General features: G+C 50.8%; 1 protein-coding gene across 1 annotated transcript; it reads right to left on the bottom strand.

Moving 5' to 3' along the window:
- Positions 1-1,710: 1,710 nt before the first annotated feature.
- On the bottom strand, positions 1,711-25,085 carry FBXO46 (F-box protein 46). Its single transcript, XM_007997243.3, has 2 exons — positions 24,885-25,085; positions 1,711-4,659 (listed from the first exon to the last, which is right to left on the bottom strand). The coding sequence occupies exon 2, from the start codon at positions 4,579-4,581 to the stop codon at positions 2,770-2,772; it is 1,812 nt and encodes a 603-aa protein (XP_007995434.2). The 5' UTR covers positions 4,582-4,659; positions 24,885-25,085; the 3' UTR covers positions 1,711-2,769.
- Between the last annotated feature and the right edge of the window lie 488 nt (positions 25,086-25,573).

The raw sequence follows: 25,573 nt of genomic DNA, 5'->3' as shown, positions 1-25,573 counted from the left end.
AGGCTGCCAAGTAGGAAACCCCAGTGTGTCCACATCAGCAAACACCCCGAGAGCAAATGTGGCTTCAGAGCCCCACATACCATTCTCTTAACTATTTGGCGTGGTGGGTCCTTACTGCATTTTATTGGCCATTTGATCCTTTTAAGGAGGTTTTTTTTTTATTTTCAGTTGTTCTCAACAGGAAGGTCTGAATAATCTAACTCACCCTCCCCACAAGATTCAAACCCGGGTCTTTTTGATTCTAAAATCTAAGCATTGAATCACTACCATAACGTATCCTAGTCCTCTGGAAATTCTGATTTCCTGAGAAGAACGTCAGAGACTTAGCTGCCTCTCAATGTCCATTTTTCCCTTTCTTTAAACTGAAAATTTAAGATACCCAGCTGGACACGGTGGCTCACCCCTGTAATCCCAGCACTTTGGGAAACTGAGGCGAGTGGATTACTGGAGGCCAGGAGTTTGAGAGCAGCCTAGACAACATGGTGAAATCCTGTCTCTACTAAAATACAAAAATTAGCCGGGTGTGGTGGTGAGTACCTGTAATCCCAGCTACTCAGGAGGTTGAGGCAGGAGAATCATTTGAGCCTGGGAGGCGGAGTTTGCAGTGAGCCAAGATCGCGCCACTGCACCCCAGCCTGGGCGACAGATCAAGACTGTCTTAAATAAATTAATTAATAAATAAATAAGTGGCTATTTTAAAACTGTAATTACAGGGATTTTTTTTTTTTTTGAGACGGAGTCTTGCTCTGTCGCCCAGGCTGGAGTGCAGTGGCCGGATCTCAGCTCACTGCAAGCTCCACCTCCCAGGTTTACACCATTCTCCTGCCTCAGCCTCCCAAGTAGCTGGGACTATAGGCGCCTGCCACCTCGCCCGGCTAGTTTTTTGTATTTTTTAGTAGATACGGGGTTTCATCGTGTTAGCCAGGATGGTCTCAATCTCTTGACCTTATGATCCGCCCGTCTCGGCCTCCCAAAGTGCTGGGATTACAGGCTTGAGCCACCGCGCCCGGCCAATTACAGGGATTTTTAAAGAGTGTTTTGTTGGGCTATTGCACCCAGCTAAAAGACCGCATTTCCTAGAGTCTCGTGCAGCCCTTCTGTGGCTAAGTCTGACGGGTGAGATGTATATAGAAGCCTAGTGTAGTGCTTCTGGGAGGAAGGGGGCCTCCCTTCCGGCAAAATGGTGATAGTAAAAGCAAAATAATCTTGGCTGGGCACCGTGGCTCACTCCTGTAATCCCAGCACTTTGGAAGGCTGAGGAAGGAGGATTGCTTGAGCCCAGGAGTTTGAGACCAACCTGGGCAACTTAGTGACCCCATCTGTACCAAAAAAAATTTTTTAATTATCTCGGTATGTGGCGCACACCTGTAGAAAACCAGCTGCTTGGCAGGATGAGGTGGGAGGTTTCCTTGAGCCCAGGAGGTTGCTGCAGTGAGCTGTGATCACACCACTGCACTCCAGCCTGGGTGACAGAATGAGACCCTGTCTCTAAGGGGAAAAAAAAAAAATCTTGTTCAAGCTTCTACTATTTTGAGATTTTTCAAATCCAAACCGACACAGATGAGAAGAGTAAAAAATAATCTCAGACTAAGGGACTTGGCTAGGGATCCCTTTTCTCTCCACTTTTTCCATCCCCCATGCACAGGCCTACAACTCCCCTCTCTTCCCAAACCCTCCCTTCACAACACACAAACCAGTCTGCGCACAGCCTTATAAATATTGATTTTATAGAAAGGACCAATTCAAAATTGGTCAGATGCCACACGCTAGAAGCTTCCAGAACCACAATGATGGAAAGAAAAAAACAAAAAACAGAGAGAACAAACAAAAATACCCCAGACCAAAATGCCTGAAAAATCAAGGTCTTGGTTGACCAAAGGATTCTTAAAGAAACATGTGGCCGGGGTGAGGAGACCCCAATGCCTGAATGAGAGCCCAGAGTGGAAGGAAAAACAACCCAGAAATGCAAATCCGAAGTCCCTGCCCACGGGGCCCCCCCACGCTGTCAAAAGCGAGGCAAAGGGCTTCACAGCTTCATGGGGGTGGGGTTGATGGCAGTAGCTTAAATAATAACGGGAGGAGGAGGATTTTTATACTTCAGCTTTTTTTTTTTTTTTTTTTTTTTTTGCCCCCCTCTTCCTCTATGGGGAAGAGGAGAGACTGGTAGCTTGAGGTTAAGGAGAAAACAGTTATTTTCCCCTCACTTCTTTAATAGGCAAACCATCCAGAAATGGTGAACTGTCATAAAAAAATGCCAGCTCCCACCTGTGACCTGATAGCCCCCAATTCCTAGAGAGGTGAGAGTCGTGGTGTGGCAGGTTAGGAGAGGTGCCAACCTTGGGCGATGCGGCCTCTTGGGAAATAGCTCCAGCGAGAAAGAATTGGGGCGAGGGAGAGGATGGGGGCCAGAATGGGGGAACCCTTACGCGGTACCAAAATTAGCTGCCGTCTGCTCCCTGCTGGTGGGTCCCTGGGGTGGAGAGCGTGGCAGGGAAGGGGGCTGGGGCTGAATGGAGAATAAAGTGAGATGCTGATAAAAAAAACACCCTTCTCAGAGGGTCCACGGCCCTGGTTCTGAAGAGTAGAAAATCAACAGGATCAAGCAGAGTGCCTTCCTGGGTCACCCCTGCTGAACCCCAGCTCAGTTCCAGTGGGGGATCAATGCTGTCTGGAGTGGGGAAATGGGCAGGCGGCCCAGTCCGGACCCTCGGCTCCCGGGGGAGAGGGGAGGGGTGGGCGTGGTGGGCTCTCCCCCCCCCTCCCCCGGCTTCACCTCCCCTCCTCCCGGCCTGCCCGGCCTCCGCCCGGCCCATTGCAGGGCAGCACCCAGTTGTTATCGTGGAGGCCCAGGCGGCAGCCGGGCGTCTCGCGGTCGGCTCGGCGGCAGCACATCCAGTAGGAACGTCCGTAAGGCAGGTCATGGTGGTAGGGCTTGGGGTGCCAGCGGCAGAGCGACACGTCGCCCTTCTCGTATCTCTTGCGGCACTGCTTGCACGGGTCATCGCGGTAGAGCGGGTCTCGGCTCCAGCGCGAGTCTGTGGCCCGCACGCCGAATGCCTCGATGATGCCCTTGAAGTGGTGGCAGGTGCATTTGAGGGCGGCCAGCGCGCGCGTGGGCAGGAAGCTGAAGATCTTGACCAGCACGTGCTCTGGCAGCAGCAGCATGTACTGTCGCGGCTCCAGCAGCCGCTGAATCTTGAAGCGGATCTCTAGGAAGTCGTGCGACACGTGCCGGTACAGGCGACACAGGGAGGTGTCCGCCGTGCCCTCGGCATCGTCTGGGCCGGGCGCGGTGGCCGGGGAGTCTGCCGGGGGTGGCTCCGGGGGCCCATCCGGCCCACGGTTCTGGAGAAAGAAGAGCTGGCCCGGAGGCGGCGGCTCCTCTGGGCTGACCGTCAGGCACACAGTCTCCTCCTTCACGTTCTTGGTGCCATCCTTGCCAAAGAAGATGCACTCATCTACCACGCCCGTCACCACCACGTCCACGTGGAAGCCTGACGCTCCACAGTCCCGGGCAGGGGGCGGAGGGGGCGCCGGGGGAGTGTCCTCAGGCCTGGCGGGCGCCGGGCTCTCACCCTCGCTGGCCTCATCCGCCCTGGCCAGCAGGAACTCCACGTTGCTGGGGAGGGCATCCCGCGAGGGGCTGATGAGCTGGTATAAGTCACACGTGATCTTGTCCTTGGCTCGGGCCCCAGGACCTGGGCTGCCAGGGTAGGCACAACCAGGCCTGCCCCCGCCCCCACTGGGCAGGCCGCTGTCTGGTGCACGGGGCTCCCGGCCATTGGAGATACGGAAGGCGATGCGCACCTCCCCAGGGCCTGGCCCAGGTCGCTCTTCCTTGCGGAGGCCCTTGGTGGGAGGGCTGTCCCTCTGCGCCTCAAAGTGGGCCACGGCCTCGGCTACACGGCTGCAGTCCCCTCCACCGGACCGCCGTTCAGACCCCACCCCCTTGGTCGGTCCACCCTGCTCCGCGGACACAAAAACTACAGGCGCTGGGGTGGCCGGTCGTGGATAGCTCTGCAGGGCCAGGGCCGCCCGCTGTTCCACCAGGGCCACCATCTCGGCCACAGAGAGCAGGTCCACGTCCTCACCGGCTGAGGCAGGGCCCTCCTCAGAGGCAGCTGGGCCCTCCCGGCCCCCTGGGTCAGGAGGAGCCTTGGTGGGATCAAGACAGCGCCTCCTCCGCTTGGCCTTGGAGCTATCACTGCCCCAGTGCCCCTTGACCTTCATGGAGCTGGCCCGGCTGCCCCCACCACACTGATGGGCCACAAAGAAGGCCACCTTCTCCTTTGTATTCCCGGGCTTGATGACATACCAGGTGTCCAGGAGGACTCGACCCTCATCACCAGCAGCTGCTGCTGAGAGGAGCGGAGCTGGCTGGGAGGCAGGGACCTCGGTGGCCAAGGCAGGTGGTGTGTTCTCTGAGTGGGCAGGCCCATGGTCTGGCTCGGCCCCGCTGCCAGGCTCAGGGCAGGCTGATGGCTTGAGGGCCGCAGAAGGCGGGCGCGGCTGGTTCTGTGAGTAGGTGCCAAAGGGCCGGGGGCACCACAGCTGGAAGGGCAGGAGGCTTCCGCGGTCCATGCTGGGGGATGACGGCAGACGGGCTGGGCTTTACCACATCTCAGGACCTAGGTGGTGGTGGGAGGCTCCACATGCCACCTGGAGACAGGAAGAGGAGGTTGGGGAGCTAGGGGGACAGCCTTTCTTGCCAGGACCACCCCAACCTCCACCTCTCCTTAGACCAAACCAGACCATCAAAACTCTATTCCTGGCTAGGAGCGGTGGCTCACACCTGTAATCCTAGCACTCTGGGAGGCTGAGGCAAGCAGATCACCTGAGGTCAGGAGTTTGAGACCAGCCTCGCCAACATGGTGAAACCCCATCTCTACTAAAAATACAAAACTGTGCTGCGCGTGATGGTTCACGCCTGTAATCCCAGCTACTCGGGAGGCCGAGGCACGAGAATCGCTTGAATCTGGGAGGTGGAGGTTGCAGTGGGCCGAGATGGCGCCATTACACTCCAGCCTGGGCGACAAGTGCGAAACTCCGTCTCAAAAAAAAAAAAAAAAAAAAAAGAACTCTATTCCCACTGCCTTGCTCAGGTGAGCAAAGGGTTGCAGAGGGTATGAGAGATGCCCTTTTAACTTGCAGAGTGGGACCCTAACTGGCAGTGTGCTCCAACCCCATAGATCCTACCCCACTGCCCAACTGCCTTCGCCCACAATCCAGAGGCCTTTACACTGCCATAACTTTTATACTTAAGCAAAAGAACCATTGACAGACAAGGTCCTTTTTCTATTTGCACACTCAGTAGCTCGTCCCTGAAAAGACAGAAATTCCCAGCCTCACCCACAGCTATGGCTGCTTAAACCCAGAGAAAGAGCAACGAGATGGGCTGGGAAGCGGAAGAAAATCTGAGGTCAGATTCAGACAAGCACTTAAGAAATCGGCTTTTCTTTTTTTTCAAGTCGGGGCTTAATGAGAATTTATTAAAGCTGTGTGTCCTCAGTCAGAAAAATGCACACCCTTGAAAAGACGGTACAGGTAATTCCCTGAAGCACAACCATAGACCTGTGGAGTAAGAGGGCCTGTTCTAGAGCCTGGAAGTTCCAGGCTGCAGGGAGCAATGATGGCACCACTGCACTCCAACCTGGGTGACAGAGTGAGACCCTCTAAAAAAGAGAGAGCAAAGCCAGGTGTGGTGGCTTGTGCCTGTAATCTCAGCACTTTGGGAGGCCGAGGTGGGCAGATTGCTTGAGCCCAGGAGTTTGAGACCAGCCTGGGTAAAACCCATCTCTACCAAAAAAGAGACAGAAATTAGCCGGGGGCGCGGTGGGGCGCACCTGTAGTCCCAGCTACTTGGAAGGCTGAGGTGGGAGGATCTCTTGAGCCCAGGAGGCCCAGGCTGCAGTGAGCTGTGATGCTGTGATCATACCACTGCACTCCAGCCTGGTTGACTGAGAGAGAACCCATCTCAGAAAAAAAAAAAAAGAAAAAACGGGGCAGGGGGTGCTGTTCTAGCCTAGCTTTCTCCTCAAGCTGCACACAGATAAACAGAGGCTCGGAGTGGGGAAGGGTGACATAGCTAAGATTCCAGTGTGTCCGGAGCAAAAAGAGGCTCTCAACTTGGTTTCTGGACTCTTCAATTTAGGGCTCTGTTAATAATGACTATTTTATTTTGGAATGACTTGATGTGAGTGATCTAGTCTGGAGGCAATCTTGCACATGAGTCCGATATGATCACTTTCATTGCAGTTTGAACCTACTAAGTAACATATGCCTCAATCTTTCTCTGGCTCATCTCCCTCTAGACAGCTTAAAACCAAAATGACCCTTTAAATCTTGAAACTTCCACATGCCTACAGGCCAGAGAGGTCAGCAAACTATGGCCCAGAAGCCAAATCCAGCTGTCTTTGTAAATAAAGTTTTATTGAAACATGCTCATTTGTTTATGGATGCTTTCATCTTCAACAGCAGAGCTGAATAGCAGAACAAAGACCACATGGCCTGCAAAGCTTAAAATACCCATTATCTGGCTCTTTATGGACAAAGGTTGCCAACTCCTGCAGTACAGACTGTCCCTCTAAATTCAAGCAATTCCAGGCCAGGCGCGGTGGTTCACGCTTGTAATCCCAGTAAGGCCTGTAAGGCCCAGGCAGGCAGATCACCTGAGGTCAGAATTCGAGATCAGCCTGACTAACATGGCAAAACCCCATCTCTACTAAAAATACAAAAATTAGCCAGGCGTGGTGGTGCGAGCCTGTAGTCCCAGCTACTCAGGAGGCTGAGGCAGGAGAATAGCTTGAACCGGGAGGCGGAGGTTGTGGTGAGCTGAGATCTTGCCATTGCACTCCAGCCTGAGTGACAAGAGCGAAATTCCGTCTCAAAAAAAAAAAAAGGTAAATAAAACAAAGCAAAATCCAGACAGCCTCCGAGCACTCACAGGTACCAGTAAACACAGAGAAACCCCGTGTCAAGAATCTTTATCTCCCCTCCATAATCCCCAATCCCACCTACCCCTCAAATACTTACAGTCCCTGCTGTAATCTCAGTTCAGTGTTAAAAACATCACTCCATAGCCTCCAAAACATATAGATGGCTGTTTACCAACCACCAATTCACATACATGTTGAGTATCTCAAATCTGAAAATCCAAAATGCTCCCAAATTCAGAACTTTTTGAGTGCCAAGATGACACTGATAGGATATGCTCATTGGAGCATTTCAGATTTTCAGACTTGGCATATCAACTGGTCAGTATAATGCAAATACTCGAAATCCGAAGAAATCCAAAATCCGAAACACTTTTGGTCCCAAGCTTTTCAGGTAAGCGGTACTTGACCTGTATATCCAACTGCCCAGAGAGGCAGGCTAACACAGCAAAACCCAGTCTCTACAGATGCCATCCTGCTACAACTTGGCCACCCACTCAAGTCCCCTAATCAGTTCCAACCTTACCTCCAGCACCTCAATGTCCTCCCCCAAATATCGAAAACCTTCCAAATACTACTTTAAACCACCAAACCTAAAAATATCCTCGCCAGTACTGAAGGGCCGAATCTCAGTCAATCTCTCACAGATCCCAACACAGCAATTCCCCAACCTATGTCATAAACCACCACTCTCCCGGAATCCTATACTCCCCCCAACCCTCCTCCATTATCTTCTAATTCCACTAGAAGCCCTCCAACAGCAGACGAACTCTTTGAAAACACAAAAGCTCCCTAACACTTTAAGATGAATCTTAAACCTTAAAAATGTTTCACAAAGCAAAAAAAAAAAAAAACCCAAAGAAACCTCACAAATGTTACAATAGCAGACATGTGCTTACTGCACACTCGCTGCGAGCTTGTTAGGTACTGCGCTAACAATTCCTGCTAATCCTCCTCGGTCCCTAGGAAGCAGGTAGTGTTATTAATGCCTACTTCCCGATGAGACACAGATGAAATCTCCTGTCCGGGTTCAGACAGGTAGGAAGTCAAGATGCAAGCCCAGACATTCCAGCTCTAGAACTGGTACTCTCGGGCTCTTTGCTTCCGTCTCTCCCGGAGCTCCCCAAATCTTATGCCCAACAAACACACCAAAACACAAAGGGAACCCGATCCCGAAAACACAACCGAACCTTCCGCATTACAAACGAACCCAAACTCCAAGGTGCCCCTTAAGCGCAAGGGAACCCCAAAAGTATCCCTTAAACCCACGGTAAAACTTCCCCAAGCCCCAAAACATTTTGCAAATGCAAAGGGAACCCCCAAATCTTGTAACCGCCCCGCCAAAGAAACCTTTCAAACCCCTCAGGTGACCCTCGAAACCTATACACGCCCCCAAAGAGCCCTCACCCGCAGCCCCCCCAGGCGGCGGGAGAAGGCTGCAGCCCACACGCATGCGCGCGAAAGGTAAGAGGGCCCGCCCCCTCGCTCCTTCCCTCCGGCCACCGCGCGGGCAGGGGAGCAACTAGCTTCCCTCCGCCCCTTTGTTGACAGACGCGCGCGTGACGCCCTCAGCCAATGAGCGGCCGCCATTCGGGGCCGTGCCCATATAAGGCAGGCCTTGGCGAAGGGGCCCAACTTCGAAATAGGGAGGAGTAGGCGAGAGGTGACGGGAGTGGGTGGTGGGGTAGACACAGCCGGATGCAAGGGAGCGTGGAACAACTCCCAACGTCCAGCTAAACGGAACAAGGTCAGGGCAAAGGCCACGGCACTCCAGGGGAGGCTTATTACACCACGTTCCCTCGAACAGAAGCCCTGATTGACGCTTGAGATTTAAAGGGCCAGGCAGCCCGGGGATTAAGAACACCAAGGCGGAAGGAAGCAGGCGGAGAGATCAGAGTATCCAGCTTTAGTTGGGAACTATGAGGGGCGGGGGGTTGGGTGCTGAGGATTTCCGCGGGGGGAATTTGGCATTGGGATAGCCCCACGCTGAAAAACAAATGGACAGAACCCTACGAAGGTTCCCACGGCAACTGAAATCAAGCCTCTGAGCCTGGCATTCAAGGCTCAAGCCGTGTAGCCATTCGGAGCTGCCAGTTCATCCTTCCAAACGGGCGCCCCAAACCTGTCTCTCTTAATACAAAAGAGTAGCCAGAAAAGTCCTGTTAAAGCACAATGCTATAAACCTGAACCCGTCCCTATCCTGGTGAGAACCTGCCATGGCTCCCCAGTGCCCTCTGAAAAACACCCAGGTACCCCACCTGTCCAGTGGCATCCCTCCCCACTCCTCTGCCCCGCAGGCAATACCCCAGTGCACCCTGGTGGGCACCTGATCTGGCATACATAGAATACTCAGGCCCCATCTGATCCCCGGTAGGAGTGATCGTCTCCACGGTATGGATGAAGAAACATGCAGGGCAGGTCTCCTGACCACAAGGTCACACACAGAGCTGGGGTGTGAGCTGGAGCAGGGATATGAAGCCAGGGAATCTGATTTCCCAGTCACTGTGCCCTACTGTTTCACTATGTATTCCCTGGGGTTTCAGCTTGACCACCCCTCCTCCAGGAAGCTGACACCCCCAATCTCCCTAGGCCAGGTCAGGCTTCACCCAGGGCGTCTATGAGGTGGGCGCATTGCTATCTATTCCTCAAAGTCACCCGGCTCTTGCCTTCCCTGGTCTCTGCATTTGCTGTTCCCACCAACTGCAATACATTCACGCTCTGCAAGGCTCAATTCCTTACTTCATGCAGGTCTGTGTTCAAATGCAGTTTTAATGGAGAGGCCTTCCCCAACTCCCTTCCTGGAAATCACCCACCTGCCCAGAGAAGACCTCTGGGTTCCCTCTTCCCTGCCCACTCTGGGTCATCGTCTTGGGTGGGTCTCTCTCCCCAACTATGATCCTCCTGTGGAGGTTGGGGCAGGAAGGGGAGAAGGGCCTGAGGCAGGATCTTCTAACTCCCCCGACACTGAGCCCAGCATAAGGCCCTATACTGGGTCAACCTTCAGTAACTACTCCATGAAAATCTATTCATTGTAAAACACTGTGAACCAAAAATATGGAAAATCAAAAGATGGCAAAAAACTGGCTGGGAAAACATGAACCAAGAGACAAGTAGAGGAGTAACATTACCCCTTTAAAAAAAAAAAAAAAAAACTTGGCCAGGTGCGGTGGCTCATACCTGTAATCCCAGCACTTTTGGGAGGCTGAGGTGGGAAGATCCCTTGAGCTCAGGAGCCTGTGACCAGCCTGGGCAACATGGTGAAACCCCATCGCTACAAAATATACACAAATTAGCAGGGTGTAGTGGCACGTGCCTGTAGTCCCAGGTACTCAGGAGGCTGACGTGGGAGGATTCCTTGAGCCCAGGAGGTAGAGGATGCAGTGAGCTGAGATGGGGCCATTGCACTCCACTCTGGGTGACAGCATGAGACTGTCTTAAATTAAATTAAAAATAAATAAATAAAATAAAAAACTGACAAAAGCAATGGATGATGACAAAACAAAATGACCCATTATTTACTTCTCTACATGAGTACCTAGGACTGGGGGAGGGAGGTAGAAGTGGCCCATTATACACAAAAGTTCTCAACATACATGATCCAAGTACTATGGCCTCCAAATAGATAAAGCAAAAAACGACCATCTCTACACAGGACAGCCATAAACTTACAAAATGACACGGGAAAGTGTGTTAAATCCACAACAGATACGAGAAACCTTAACATATTTCTAAGAAAAGACTGCTTGGGAAAATTAGTAAGGACCTGAACCACGCAATTTACACCCTTGGTCGAATGCCCTCAACAATTAAATAATCCACATATTTACATCCCTAGCATACGTGGAGCATTTGCAAAAACTTGTCCCTGACATTCACTGTGGTCCTGCATGCTGGCCATTGTTGGGTGCTGGAACACACAGGTGACACTGAGCTCCCCAGGAATGGCTCATGGGAAAGGGGTCAGACATCCAAATAAACAGTCAGAACCAACATTAATATATTAGAAAATGATCATCACAACAGCAATACTTGAGCACTCTACAAATACTCGAGCACTCTACAAATATGAACTTGTTTGATTCTTCCATCTCCTTTTTTTTTTTTTGAGACAGAGTCTGGCTCTGTCGCACAGGCTGGCGTGCAGGGGCGCGATCTCAGCTCACTGCAACCTCTGCCTCCCATGTTCAAGCTATTCTCCTGCCTCAGCCTCCAGAGTAGCTGGGACTACAGGCGCGTGCCACCATGCTAGGCTAAAGTTTTCCATTTTTAGTAGAGACAGGGTTTCACCATGTTAGCCAGGATGGTCTCAATCTCCTGACCTTGTGATCCGCCCGCCTCGGCCTCCCAAAGTGCTGAGATTATAGGCATGAGCCACTGCACCCAGCCTCTATCTCCTATTTTTAATTTCGTGTTAAAGATTAGGAAACTGAGGCAGAGAATGGCTAAGTAATTGCCCTCATTTAGAGCTTTGTGGCAGAACTCTTTTTGTGAGTGTGTTTTGTTTTTTGTTGTTTTCTGAGACGGTCTTACTGTCACCCAGGCTGGAGTACAATCTCGCCTCATCGCGGCCTCAATCTCCTGGACTCAAGTGATCCTCCCATCTCAGCTGCCCTCTTTTTTTTTTTTTTTAAGACGGACTCTTGCTCTGTTGCCCAGGCTGGAGTGCAACAATGGTGCGATCTCAGCTCACTGCAATCACTACAACCTCTGCCTCCCGGTTCAAGTGATTTGTTTGCCTCAGCCTCCCAAGTAGCTGGGACTACAGGCATGTGCCATCATGTCCAGCTAACTGTTTTATTTTTTAATTATTTACTTATTTATTTATTTAGAGACGGAGTCTCGCTTTGTCGCCCAGGCTGGAGTACAGTAGCCCTATCTTGGCTCACTGCAAGCTCCGCCTCCCAAGTTCACGCCATTCTCCTGCCTCAGCCTCCCAAGTAGTTGGGACTACAGGCGCCCGCCACCAGACCGGGCTAATTTTTGTATTTTTAGTAGAGACAGGGTTTCACCGTGTTAGCCAGGATGGTCTTGATCTCCTGACCTCGTGATCCGCCTGCCTTGGCCTCCCAAAGTGCTGAGATTACAGGCATGAGCCACCGGGCCTCGCCTAATTTTTTTATTTTTAGTAGAGATGGGGTTTCACCATGTTGGCCAGGCTGGTCTCAAACTCCTGACCTCAGATGATCCACTCACCTTGGCCTCCCAAAGTGTTGAGATTACAGGTGTGAGCCACTGTGCCCGGCCTAATATTTGTATTTTTAGTAGAGACAGGGTTTCACCATGTTGGTCAGGCTGGTCTTGAACTCCTGACCTGTCTCAGCCTCCCAAAGTGCTAGGATGACAGATGTGAGCCACCGTGCCCAGCCTATCCCAGCCTTTTGAGGAGCTGAAACCACAGGTGTGTACCACCACACCCAGCTAATTTTTACATTTTTTTGTACAGATGAGGTCTCACTATGTTGCCTAGGCCAGTCTTGAACTGTTGAGCTCAAGCAGTCCTCTAACCTGATCTCCCCAAGTGCTAGGACTATAGGCAGGAGCAACCAAACCAAGTCAGAACTTAGAATCAAAGATCAGCTGACTCTAGAGCTCAAGGTCTAAACTACAATCATCCTGGCTGGGCGCTGTGGCTCACGCCTGTAATGTGATGGCGGGCTCCTGTAATCCCAGCTACTCACGAGCTTGAGGCAGGAGAATTGCTTGAACCCAGGAGGCAGAGGCTGCAATGAGCTGAGATTGCACCACTGCACTCTAGCCTGGGTGACAGAGTGAGACTACGTCTACAAAAAAAAAATAATAATTAGTTGGGCTTGGCGGCCAAGGAGGTTGAAGCTGTATTGAGCTGTGACAGCACCACTGCACTCCAGCCTGGGTGACAGAGTGAGATCATCTCAAACAAAAAACAAAACAAAACGAAAAATGTATTGAACACAGCTCTGGAGCCAGAGTGCCCAGCTTTGAATCCTGGCTTTATCTCTCATCAGCTGTGTGACCTAGGGTAAGTCACTTGATCCCGTTGGACATCAGTTTCCTCCTGTGGAAAATGAGGGTTCATTCCTTAAGTAATCCACAAGTGTTTTGATTCATTTATTTACTTAGAGACAAGGCCCGCCTCTGTTGCCCAGGCTGGAGTGCAGTGTATGATCATACCTCATTGCAACCTCACACTCCTGGGCCCAACGGATCTTCCTGTCTCAGCCTCCCGAGTAGCTGGAACTACAGGCTCATGTCACCATGCTCAGCCAACTTAAAAAAATTATTTCAGTGATGTGGTCTCACTTTGTTTCCCAGGCTGGTCTTGATCTCCCAGGCTCAAGCGATCCTTCTGCCCTGGCCCCCCAGAGTGCTGGGATTAAGGCATGAGTCACCACCCACAGCCTTCACTTTCAATTTTCATTTTTAATTATTTATTTTTTTGAGATGGAGTCTCCCTCTGTAGCCCAGTCTAGAGTGCAGTGGCACAATCCCGGCTCACTGCAACCTCCACCTCCCAGATTCAAGCGATTCTCCTGCCTCAGCCTCCTGAGTAGCAGGGATTATAGGCACCTGTCACTATGCCCAACTAATTTTTTGTATTTTTAGTAGAGATGAAGTTTCACCATGTTGGCCAGGCTGGTCTCATCCTGACCTCAAGAGATTTGCTGACCTTAGCCTCCCAAGGTGCTGGGATTACAAGCGTGAGTCACCACACCCAGCCCACTTTTTTTTTTTTTTTTTTTTTTTTTTGAGATAGAGTCTGGCTCTGTCGTCCAGGCTGGAGTGCAGTGGTGCAATCTCAGCTCACTGCAAGCTCCACCTCCCGGGTTCACGCCGTTCTCCTGCGTCAGCCTCCCAAGTAGCTGGGACTACAGGCGCCTGTCACGGTGCCCGGCTAATTTTTTGTATTTTAAGTAGAGACTGGGTTTCACTGTGTTAGTCAAAATGGTCTTCATCTCCTGACCTCGTGATCCGCCTGCCTCGGCCTCCCAAAGTGCTGGGATTACAAGCAGAGCCACCGCGCTCAGCCCCAACTAATTCTTCTTAAAAATTTATTTGAAAACAAAAAAAGAGATAAAATTAAAGCAAAAAAGTGGCTCACAACTGTAATCCTAGCACTTTGGGAGGCTGAGGCAGGCGGATCACTTGAGCCTAGGAGCTTGGGACCAGTCCCTGCAACATGGTGAAACCCTATCTACAAAAAATAAACAAAATTAGCCGAGCACAGTGGTGCACGCCTGTAGGCCCAGCTACCTGGGAGGCTGAAATGGGAAGGTCAGTTTAGCCCAGGAGGGCGAGGCAGCAGTGAGCTATGACTGCACCACTGCACTCCAGCCTGGGCCACAGAGTGAGACTCTGTCTCTCTCTCTCTCTCTTTTTTTTTTTAATAAGATGGAGTTTCACTCTTGTTGCCCAGGCTGGAGTGCAATGGCACAATCTCGGCTCACTGCAACTTCTGCCTCCTGGGTTCAAGCGATTCTCCTGCCTCAGCCTCCTGAGTAGCTGGGATTACAGGCTCTTGCCACCACGCCCGGCAAATTTTTTTTTTTTTTTTGTAGTTTCAGTAGAGACGGGGTTTCACCATGTTGGCCAGGCTGGTCTCAAACTCCTGACCTCAGGTGATCTGCCCACCTCAGCCTCCCAAAGTACTGGGAATTACAGGCGTGAGTCACTGTGCCAGCTGACCCTGTCTCTTAAAGACAAAACAAAGATAAAAAGGGAAGCTAATAAAGACTTTGAGGCCAGGCACGGTGGCTAACGCCTGTAATCCCAGCACTTTGGGAGGCCGAGGCGGTCGGATCACAGGTCGGGAGTTCGAGACCAGCCTGACCAACATGGAGAAACCCCGTCTCTACTAAAAATACAAAATTAGCCGGGCATGGTGGCACATGCCTGTAATCCCAGCTACTTAGGAAGGCTGAGGCAGGAGAATCGCTTGAACCTGGGAGGCAGAGGTTGCGGTGAGCCGAGATCGCGCCACTGTACTCCAGCTTGGCCAACAAGAGCGAAACTCCGTCTCAAAAAAAAAAAAGACTTTGAAAATCACTAACTGAGCCAAAGACTACGTCCCCTCTTTATTTTCCATTCTGAAGTTAAAGTGATCCTAAAGAATCACACACAAAAACAAAAATTAGCTAGGCGTGGTGGCTCATGCTGTAGTCCCTGCTACTCAGGGGGCTGAGGTGGAAGGATTGCTTGAGCCTGGAAGGCAGAGGTTGCAATGAGTGCAGAGACTGTGACGCTGTACTCTGGCCTGGGCGAAAGAATGAGACCCAGTCTCAAAAATAAACAAACAAAAAACTTAATTGGAAAAGGAGACAACAAATACATAGTAAGCATCATGGTAGCCAGCGTTATGAGGAAACAAATATAGCAAAAGAGGAGGGTCAGGGCTGGGCACGGTGGTTCACTCCTGTAATCCCAGCACTTTAGGATGCTCAGGCAGGTGGACCACCTGAGGTCAGGAGTTTGAGACTAGCCCAACCAACATGGCAAAACCCCATCTCTACTAAAGATACAAAATTAGCTGGGCGTGGCGGCACATGCCTGTAATCCCAGGTACTTGGGAGGCTGAGACAGGAGAATCATCTCTTGAACCTGGGAGATGGAGGTTGCAGTAAGCCGAGATCACACCACTGCACTCCAGCCTGGGCAACAAGAGCAAAACTCCGTCTCAAAAACAAAACAACAAACAAACAAAAAAATTAGCCGGGCGTGGTGGCGCATGCCTGTAATCCCAGCTACTTGGGAGGCTGAGGCAGAAGAATTGCTTGAACCCAGGAGGCGGAAGTTGCAGTGAGCTAAGGTCACGCCATTGCACTCCACCCAGGGCAACAGAGGAGGAGACTCTGTCTCAAAAAAAAAAAAAGGGTCAGGAGAATTTGGAAGGGTGAGGTTACGATTCTAAATCAAGGGGACTAGGCGTGGTGGCACATGCCTATAATCACAGCACTTTGGTAGGCTGAGGAGGATGGATCACTTGAGCCCAGGAGTTCGAGACCAGCCTAGGCAACGTGGCAAGAACTCATCTCTATCTTAAAAAAAAAAAAAAAAAAAAAAAGCTGGGCACAGTGGCTCAGGCCTACAATCCTAGCACTTTGGGGGGCGAAGGCAGGAGGACTGCTTGAGCTTAGGAGTTGGAGACCAGCCTGGGCAACATAGTGAGAGTCTAACTGTACTAAAATGTCAAAAACAAACAAACAAAAAGTACTAGCTGGTTGAGGTGGCACATGCCTGTAATCCCAGCTACTTAGGGGGCTGAGGCAGGAGGATTGCTTGAGCCCGGGAGGTTGAGGCTGCAGTGAGCCCTGATGGTACCACTGTACTCCAGCCTGGGAGAAAGAGTGAGACTCTGTCTTAATAAATAAATAAATAAATAATAAATCAAGGGGTCAGGGATGGCATCACCAAGCAGGTGCCATGAACCAAACCGTTTAGAAAACTTGTGCTTTTAGGGCCAGGCGTGGTGGCTCACACCTGTAATCCCAGCACTTTGGGAGGCCGAGGCGGGCAGATCACAAGGTCAGGAGATCGAGACCATCTTGGCTAACACGGTGAAACCCCGTCTCTACTAAAAATACAAAAAATTAGCCGGGCGTGGTGGCAGGCGCCTATAGTCTCAGCTACTGGGAAGGCTGAGGCAGGAGAATTGCATGAACCCAGGAGGCGGAGCATGCGGTGAGCCGAGATTGCACCACTGCACTCCAGCCCGGGCGACAGCGCGAGACTCCGTCTCAAAAAAAAAAAAAAAAAAAAAAAAAAAAAAAAAAAAAAGAAGAAGAAGAAAAAAGAAAACTTGTGCTTTTAGGAGTAAGACAGTTTTACCATAGCAGTTAGAAATACACCATTAAACGTGGTAAAAAATACAATTTTCTTCTTCGTTTCCTAGTACATGTCACAGGTTTTGAAATAAAGATGGTAAAAATACCATTTTGTATGAGTAAGCTTCAGACAAGCACAGGCTGAAAACAAATTTAAGATTTTAAGAAAAGGCAAAACAACTTGGAAAGCAGACAAATGCTGTAAGACAAACAAATGAAGACAATGGAAAACAAAAAAGTGTCAGATCACCCCAGGGTGGACAGAGGTGACACACAGGATTGGGGACAAGTGAGGGACTGGAAACTTTTTCCCAAACCAATAGGTCTGCGGATAATTCAATGAGGGCCGGAGACAGAATGTTAAAAAATCCCGGAAAGCAGTGACAAGCAGGCAAAGCTGGCATAAGGGACTGAAAATGAACCAGGAATAGAGAAACTCAAACTTGAAAATGAGCCCAAATGCCCGCATACCTGCAGAACTTCCCTACCATTATGACAACGGTGAGTTCCCCAATGGCAGGGTCGAGTCTGCACCCAATACAGACGGTGGCACATGGTAAGTGCTCTATTAACACTTGTGGGCTGGGCTCTGTGTCTCATGCCTGTAATCCCAGCACTTTGGGAGGCCAAGGTGGAAGGATCACTTGAGTCCAGGAGTTTGAGACCAGCCTGGGCAATATAGCAAGACCCTGTCTCTACAAAAAAATTTTTTTTTTTTTAGTTTTCTTTGAGACGGAAATCTGTTCGTCACCCAGGCTGGACTGCAGTGGTGCAATCTCAGCTCACCGTGACCTCCACCTCCTGGGTTCAAGCTATTCTTGTGCCTCAGCCTCCCGAGTAGCTGGGACTACAAGGGCACACCACCAGGCCTGGCTAATTTTTGTATTTTTAGTAGAGATGGGGTTTCACCATGTTGGCCAGGATGGTCTCAAGCTCCTGACCCCAAGAGATCTGCCCACGTCGGGCTCCCAAAGTGCTGGGATTACAGGAATGAGGCCACTGTGCACCACCAACAAAATCTTGTTTTTGTTTTTGAGACGGAGTCTCGCTCTGTCGCCCAGGATGGAGTGCAGTGGTGCGATCTCGGCTCACTGCAAGCTCCGCCTCCTGGGTTCACACCATTCTCCTGGGATCACACCATTCTCCTGGGTTCACGCCATTCTCCTGTCTCAGCCTCCCGAGTAGCTGGGACTACAGGCGCCTGCCACCATGCCCAGCTAATTTTTGTATCTTTAGTAGAGATGGGGTTTCACCGTGTTAGCCAAGATGGTCTTGATCTCCTGACCTTGTGATCCGCCCACCTCGGCCTCCCAAAGTGCTGGTATTATAGGTGTGAGCTACCGCGCCCGGCCAAAAAAAATTTTTTTTAATTAGCCGGGCATGGTGGCAAGCACCTGCAGTCCCAGCTACTCTGGAGGCTGAGGCAGGAGGATCACTTGAGGCCAGGAGGTTGAGGCTGCGGTAAGCTGTCATTGCACCACTGTACTCCAGCCTAGGCGACAGAGACAGGTTCTGTCTCTAAATAAATAGGTTGGGCTCGGTGGCTCAACCCTATAATTCTAGCACTTTGGAAGGCTGCAGCGGGTGGATCACTTGAGCTCAGGAGATTGAGACCAGCCTTGGCAGGATGTATTTTTTATCTCTACAAAAATTACAAAAATTAGCCAGGTGTGGTGGCATGCCCCTGCAGTGCCAGCTATTTTGGAGGCTGAGGTGAGAGGATGGCTTAAGCCCAGAAGGTGGAAGTCACAGTGAGCCAAGATAGTGCCAATGCATTCCAGCCCAGTCAACAGAGCCAGACCCTGTCTCAAAAAATAAATGAACAAATAAATACATAACGAAAACACTTGTAGGCCAGGTGCGGTGGCTCACACCTGTAATCCCAGCAGTTTGGGCAGGTCGACAGCTTGAGTCTCGTTGTTCAGGACCAGCCTAGGCAACATGGCAAAACCCTGTCTCTACAAAAAATTTTAAAAAAATTAACTGGGCATGGTGGCGCACGCCTGCAGTCCCAGCTACCTGGAAGGCTGAGGTGGGAGGAAGGCTTGAGCCCAGGAGGTAGAGGTTGCAGTGAGTCGAGATTGTACCACTGTACTCCAGACTGGGCAACAGAGCCAGACTTTGTCTCAAAAAATTAAATAAAAATAAATAAACACACGGACTACCCAAGGAATGAACCCCCATTTTCCAGATTCAAAGCTGGGCACTCTGACTCCAAAGTCCATTTTTCTCTTTGTTTTCTTTTTATTTTGTTGCTTTGATTTTTTTTTTTTTTTTTTTTGAAATGGTCTCGCTCTGTCACCCAGGCTATAGTTCAATGGGACAATCAGAGCTCACTGCAGCTTCCACCTCCTGGGCCCAAGTGATCCTCCCACCTCAGCCTCCAGAGGTGCTGGGACTATAGGCTCATGCCATCAAGCCTAATTTAAAAAAAAAAATTATTTGAGGCTGGGTGCAGTGGCTTATGCCTGTAATTTCAACACTTTGGAGGGCCAAGATGGGCGGATCATTTGAGCCTAGGAGTTCAAGACGAGCCTGGGCAACGTAGCGAGACTCGTCTCTACAAAAAAGATACAAAAATTAGCTGTGTATGGTGGCATGCAGTTGTAGTCCCAGCTACTCAGGAGGCTGACGTGAGAGGATCACTTGAGCCCAGGAAGTTGAGGCTGTGGTGAGCTGAGATCGCACCACCGCACTCCAGCCTGGGCGACAGAGCGAGACTCTGTCTAAAAAAAAAAATGGCCAGGCAAGGTGGCTCATGCCTGTCATTCTAGCACTTTGGAAGGTTGAGATGGGTAAATCACTTGAGGCTAGGAGTTTGGCACCAGCCTGGCCAACACGATGAAATCTCGTCTCAACTAAAAAGACAAAAATTAGCAGGGCATGGAGGTGCACACCTGTAATCCCAGCTACTTGGGAGGCTGAAGCAGGAGAACTGCTTGAACCCGAGAGACGGAGGTTGCAGTGAGCTGAGATCGCGCCACTGCACTCCAACCTGGGCAACAAAGCGAGACTGTCTTTAAAAAAAATTTTTTTTTTTGTTTGTAGAGATGCATTTTCCCTGTGTTGCCGAGGCTGGTCTCAAACTCCTGAGTTCTACTAATCCTGCCACCCTGTTAATCCCAGCCTCCCACCTTGGCTTCTCAAAGTGCTGAGATTATAGGCATGAGCCACCTTGCCCAGCCTCAATACCTTTTCTTGAAAGAATAAAAATCATAAAGACCTCACACTTAGGCCGGGCGCAGTGGCTCACGCCTGTAATCCCAGCACTTTGGGAGGCCAAGGCGGGCGGATGACAAGGTCAGGAGATCGAGACCATCCTGGCTAACACAGTGAAACCCGGTCTCTACTAAAAAATACAAAAAACTTAGCCAGGCGTGGTGGCGGGCACCTGTGGTCCCAGCTACTCGGGCGGCTGAGACAGGAGAATGGCATGAACCCGGGTGGCAAAGCTTGCAGTGAGCCGAGATCGCACCACTGCACTCCAGTCTGGGCGACAAAGCAAGATGGAGTCTCAAAAAAAAAAAAACCCTCACACTTAATGAGAGCATAATATACCCCAGGCCACCTCATCAGTTACCACGTCAACTCCTTACAAGAAGCTCAGAGTTTAAATGTGGTCCCATTTTTACATGAGAATACTGAAGCCAGCTGGGCACTGGGGCTCATGCCTGTAACCCCAGCACATTGGGAGGCCAAGGTGGGTGGATCACTTGAGGTCAGGAGTTCAAGATCAGCCTGGGCAACGTGGTGAAATGCTGACTCTACAAAAATTAGGCAGGCGTGGTGGCACACACTTGTAGTACCAGGTACTCAGGAGGCTGAGGTGAGAGGATCCCTTGATCCTGGGAGGTGGAAGTTGCAGTGAGCCAAGATCACGCGCCTGCATGCCAGTCAGGGCAACAAAGTGAGACACTGGCTCAAAACAAAACAAAAAAAGAGGTCGGAGCAGTGGCTCACGCCTATAATCCCAGCACTTAGGGAAGTCGAGGCGGGTGGATCACCTGAGGTCAGGAGTTCGAGACCAGCCTGGCCAAGATGGTGAAACCCCATCTCTACTAAAAATACCAAAATTAGCCAGACGTGGTGACACACGCCTGTAATGTCAGCTACGCGGGAGGGTGAGGCAGAAGAATCATTTGAACCCAGGAGCTGGAGATTGCAGTGAGCCAAGATCATGCCACTGCACTCCAGCCTGGACAAGAGTGAGACTCTGTTTCAAAAAAAAAAAAAAAAAAGTAAACTGAGGCCCAGAGTGGGAATGCAGCTTGGCTAAGGACACACAGCAACAGAAGCAGGAATTTGGGCCTGGGCCTCTCTGAAGTCAATGTTTTCAACCATAAGCTTACTATCACAGTCACTGAATTAAGCCCAGAAAGCTCACAATAAATAAACCAAACTGTTTCAAGGTGAATTTACAAAGTTGTCAAACTGCCCAGTGAGGCGTTAATGACCCAAAAGTTAAACGAACAAAAGCAAACTAACAACAACAACAACAGGAAAAACCTAGTTAGAAATATTTCCTCTTCACTGAAACACCTGGAGTAAGGCCAGACTGGGTAATTGGCGGGGACAGGAATGGGAATGGGGACACACTGAGTTTCTTTTTTCTTTTTTTTTTGAGACAGAGTCACTCTTTCGCCCAGGCTGGAGTGCAGTGGCACAATCTTGGCACAATGCAACCTCCACCTCCTGGGTTCAAGAGATTCTCCTGACTCAGCCTCCTGAGTAGCTGGGACTACAGGCGTCCGTCACCACGCCCGGCTAATAGAGATGGGGTTTTGCTATGTTGGCCAGCCTGGTCTGGATTGAACTCTTGGCCTCTGGCAATCTGCCTGTGTTGGCCTCCCAATGTGTTGGGATTACAGGCATGAGCCACCATGCCTGGTCCACAGATTGAGTTTGTAAGCACCATCTCCAGAAGTCATAATTGGATTTAGGAGCCCAGGGGTGGAGGGCAGGGATATGGTGACAACATGAGAGAGAAAGGAGACAGCCTGACATCTTCTCTCTCGGTTCCTCTCTACCGCCTTCTCTTTCCCGCGAACATTCAAAAACAAGAACTCACGTGTACTGAGCCCTTCAATAAGTATCGGAGTAAGGGCTCACAAAGTAAGTTTCACTATACTGCATTATCTTCCCGAACCTCTCACCTTCCTAGGGTTACTGATCCCATTTTATAGGTGAGAAGAACCCAAAAGACTTGCCCAGGGCCAGGCGTGGTGGCTCATGCCTGCAATCCCAACACTTTTGGAGGTTGAAACAGGAAGACCCCTTAAGCCTAGGAATTTGAGACCAGCCTGGGCAACATAGTAAGACCTGCATCTCTACAAAAATAAAAATAAAAAATTAGCCGTGCATAATAAAAAAATTAGTCCCAGCTACTTGAGAGGCTGAGGTGGGAGGACTGCCTGAGCCCAGGAGGTTGAGGCTGCAGTGAGTCATGATTGCACCATTGCATTCCGGCCTGTCTAGGCAACAGAGCGAGACCTTGTCTTTAAAAAAATAAAAAGGCAGGTCGCGCGTGGTGGCTCACAGGAAACATCTGTAATCCCAGCACTTTGGGAGGCCGAGGCAGGCGGATCACAAGGTCAGGAGATCGAGACCATCCTGGCTAACCCAGTGAAACCCCGTCTCTACTAAAAATACAAAAAAAAATTAGCCGGGTGTGGTGGTGGGCGCCTGTGGTCCCAGCTACTCAGGAGGCTGAGGCAGGAGAATGGCGTGAACCCAGGAGGCAGAGCTTGCAGTGAGCCAAGATTGCGCCACTGCACTCCAGCCTGGGTGAGAGTGTGAGACTCCATCTCAAAATAAATAAATAAATAAAATAAAAAATAAAAAGGCTGGGTGCGGTGGCTCACGCCTGTCATCCCAGCACTTTGGGAGGCTGGGGCAGGCAGATCACCTGAGGTTGGGAGTTCGAGACCAGCCTGACCAACATGGAGAAACCCTGTCTCTACTAAATATACAAAATTAACCAAATGTGGTGGCGCATGCCTGCAATCTCAGCTACTCGGGAAGATGAGGCGAGAAAACCAAAGCACCCAGGAGGCGCAGGTAGGGGTGAGCCGAGATCTCACCATTGCACTCCGCCTGGGCAACAAGAACTAAACTCCGCCTCAAAACAAACGAACAGAAAACCCATAAAAATAAAAATAGGGCCAGGTGCGGTGACTCACGCCTGTTAATCCCAGCACTTTGGGAGGCAGGTGGATCACCTGAGGCCGGGAGTTTGAGACCAGCCTGACCAACATGCTGAAACCGTGTCTCTACTAAAACTACAAAAATTAGCCGGGCATGGTGGCACATGCCTGTAATCCCAGCTACTCAGGAGGCTGAGGCAGGAGAATCGCTTGAACCCGGGAAGCGGAGGTTGCAGTGAGCCGAGATCGCGCCATTGCACTCCAGCCTGGGCAACAAGAGCAAAAATCTGTCTCAAAAAAATAATAATTAAAATTTAATAAAAATAGGCCAGGCACGGTGGCTCATGCCTATAATCCTAGCACTCTGGGGGGCCGGAGCGGGTGGATGGCTTGAGGTCAGGAGTTCAAGACCAGCCTGGCCAACTGGCGAAGCCCCGTTTCTACTAAAAATGCAAAAATTAGCCAGGCATAGTGGCATGAGCCTGTAATCCCAGCTACTCAAGGAGGCTGAGGCAGGAGAATCGCTTGAACCCAGGAGGCAGAGGCTCCTGGTGAGCCAAGATACCACTGGTGAGAGAGGTAGACTCTGTCTCTAAATAAATAAATGAATATAAAAGAGTTCCTAAGGTCATATAGCAAGTAAATGGCAGAACTAATATTCTAGACTGCTTTGTTCTCTGTCTCTACTCATCACATTGTATATTTCAGTATGGAGAGGGAACTAAATTATAGTGCTGAAAGCACAGATTCTGAGCCAGGCTGCCAAGATCGGAATCCTGAGTCTAGCAATTAATGCTGGATAGCCTTGGGAAAGTTGCTTAATTTCTCTGTACTTCTGTTTCCTTTCTGTAAAATGGAGAAAATAACAGCACCTACCCCTCAGGGGTGTTATCAGAATTAAATGAGTTAATGCATACAAACAGCTAAGGACAGGGCCAGGCATTTTGTAAAACAATAAGCGTTAACTGTAATCCACAGTAGGGAGCCCCTACATGCTTCTGAGCTGGGGTGTGTGCCCAGATCAGTGCCAGCTTTTGAGAAAACGCCCTCTGGGACTGGACTGGAAAGGAGGAAATCCATTAGCACCTGTAACCCAGTCACATTCCGGGGGCGGAGAACTTCCCACCAACAGCTCTGAGACTGAAACTTCACAGCCCAGATCTCCCATTAATAGTAACGATTTTAATGACTCCCTTTAACCCTGTTCTCAGAGGCATGCTTGCCGTTCCCATACTACAGATAAGGGCACTAAGGCTCACAGATTTGTCCATGGCACAAAGGGGTGGGAGAATAGGGGATGTGAATGCTGTACTTCTCATAGGGATAAACCACTACACTCTTCTAAATTCCACTGGGGAAGTGAGGGTGCAAAGCCTGTCTGGATGGCCCTTTCTGGCCATATTATCCTACAGTTCTGTGCCTGTCCAGCTCACCGGGAGTCTCTGGCGGGACTAGGGAAATTATCACTACATCCACGCCCCTAATTTCACGCTCCTCACCCCACCCTCAGTCCTGGAGCCTGAACCCACACTCTCCTACCACTGATTTCTCCCTCCCACCTCCTCAACTTGCCTTCCTGCCCCCAATCCGATCCAGAGGCCCCATCCCATCGCGTCCACCGTTCGCCTGTCCCTTGGAGCTTCCAGACCCCCTCACTCATCCTAACCGTGATCCTCATACCCTCGCCACAGGTTAACCCCCTATCGAAATCGACACCCTCAGGGCCTCTACCTGGACGTCCAGCCCCGTCTCCAACTCGGGGCCCACTTCCCCAGCTCTGAGCCCCTTTACAATCAATTCCAAAGCTCCACTCCCACCCCACCTCCAAGACCCCTCCCCAAGCCACCATTCTTCTACTACTACCTCCAGCTCCCATTCCTCCCAATCCCCTCCCCCAGGCAATCTCCCCTCGCCCAGCCCCTTCTTTCGCCCCTGCCTCTTCCCCCTCGTCACCCGGTCCCGAACCCCCGTCCCGACTCTCCAGCGCCCCCGGCCCTCGCCTGGGCTCTCACCATCGCCGCGCGCTGCATCTCCCTCAGCTACGCGGGTTTCCCCTACTCGCTCCTCTCCAGCCTCCCCTTCCGGGTTCTCGTCCCGAAGCCCGCTGGGAATTGAAGTCCGGGCAGCCACGGACTACATACCCCAGAAGGCAGCACGGTCAAGCGTGGAGGTGGGGTGGGAAGCAAATTAGGCGGGCGAAGGAAAAGAACGACTCGAACTCCCGGGAGACAAAGCCGGAGCGGACTTGGCAGCGCAAGCGCAGGGCGCTTCCCCGCGGGGCGCGCTGGGAGATGGAGTCTAGCCAGGAGGGCTCCATTTTTGCCCGGGGCCCTTGGGAAGGGAATTGAGAGTATTGCAATAGGGTGTTGCTGAGGGGTGGAGAGTTGGGGAAGAGCACATTTATTGATTCATTTGTGCGGATCAACACAATAGCTAACAGTTCCTTGTGCTTTTCCAAAGTCATTCCCATCCATCCCCTTCCTTCTTTTTCTTTTCTTTTCTTTCTTTCTTTTTTTTTTGAGACGTAATCTTGTTCTGTCACCCAGGCTGGAGTGCAGTGGCGTAATATCAGCTCACTGTAACCTCCGCCTCCTGGGTTCAAGCGATTCTCCTGCCTCAGCCTCCTGAGTAGCTGGGATTACAGGCGCCCGCCACCACGTCCGGCTAGTTTTTGTATTTTTTGTAAAAACGGAGTTTCACC

The sequence above is a fragment of the Chlorocebus sabaeus genome, chromosome 6 (genome assembly GCF_047675955.1).
Source record: "Chlorocebus sabaeus isolate Y175 chromosome 6, mChlSab1.0.hap1, whole genome shotgun sequence".
Lineage (NCBI taxonomy): Eukaryota > Metazoa > Chordata > Mammalia > Primates > Cercopithecidae > Chlorocebus > Chlorocebus sabaeus.
This window is presented reverse-complemented; position numbering and strand designations above follow the sequence as displayed.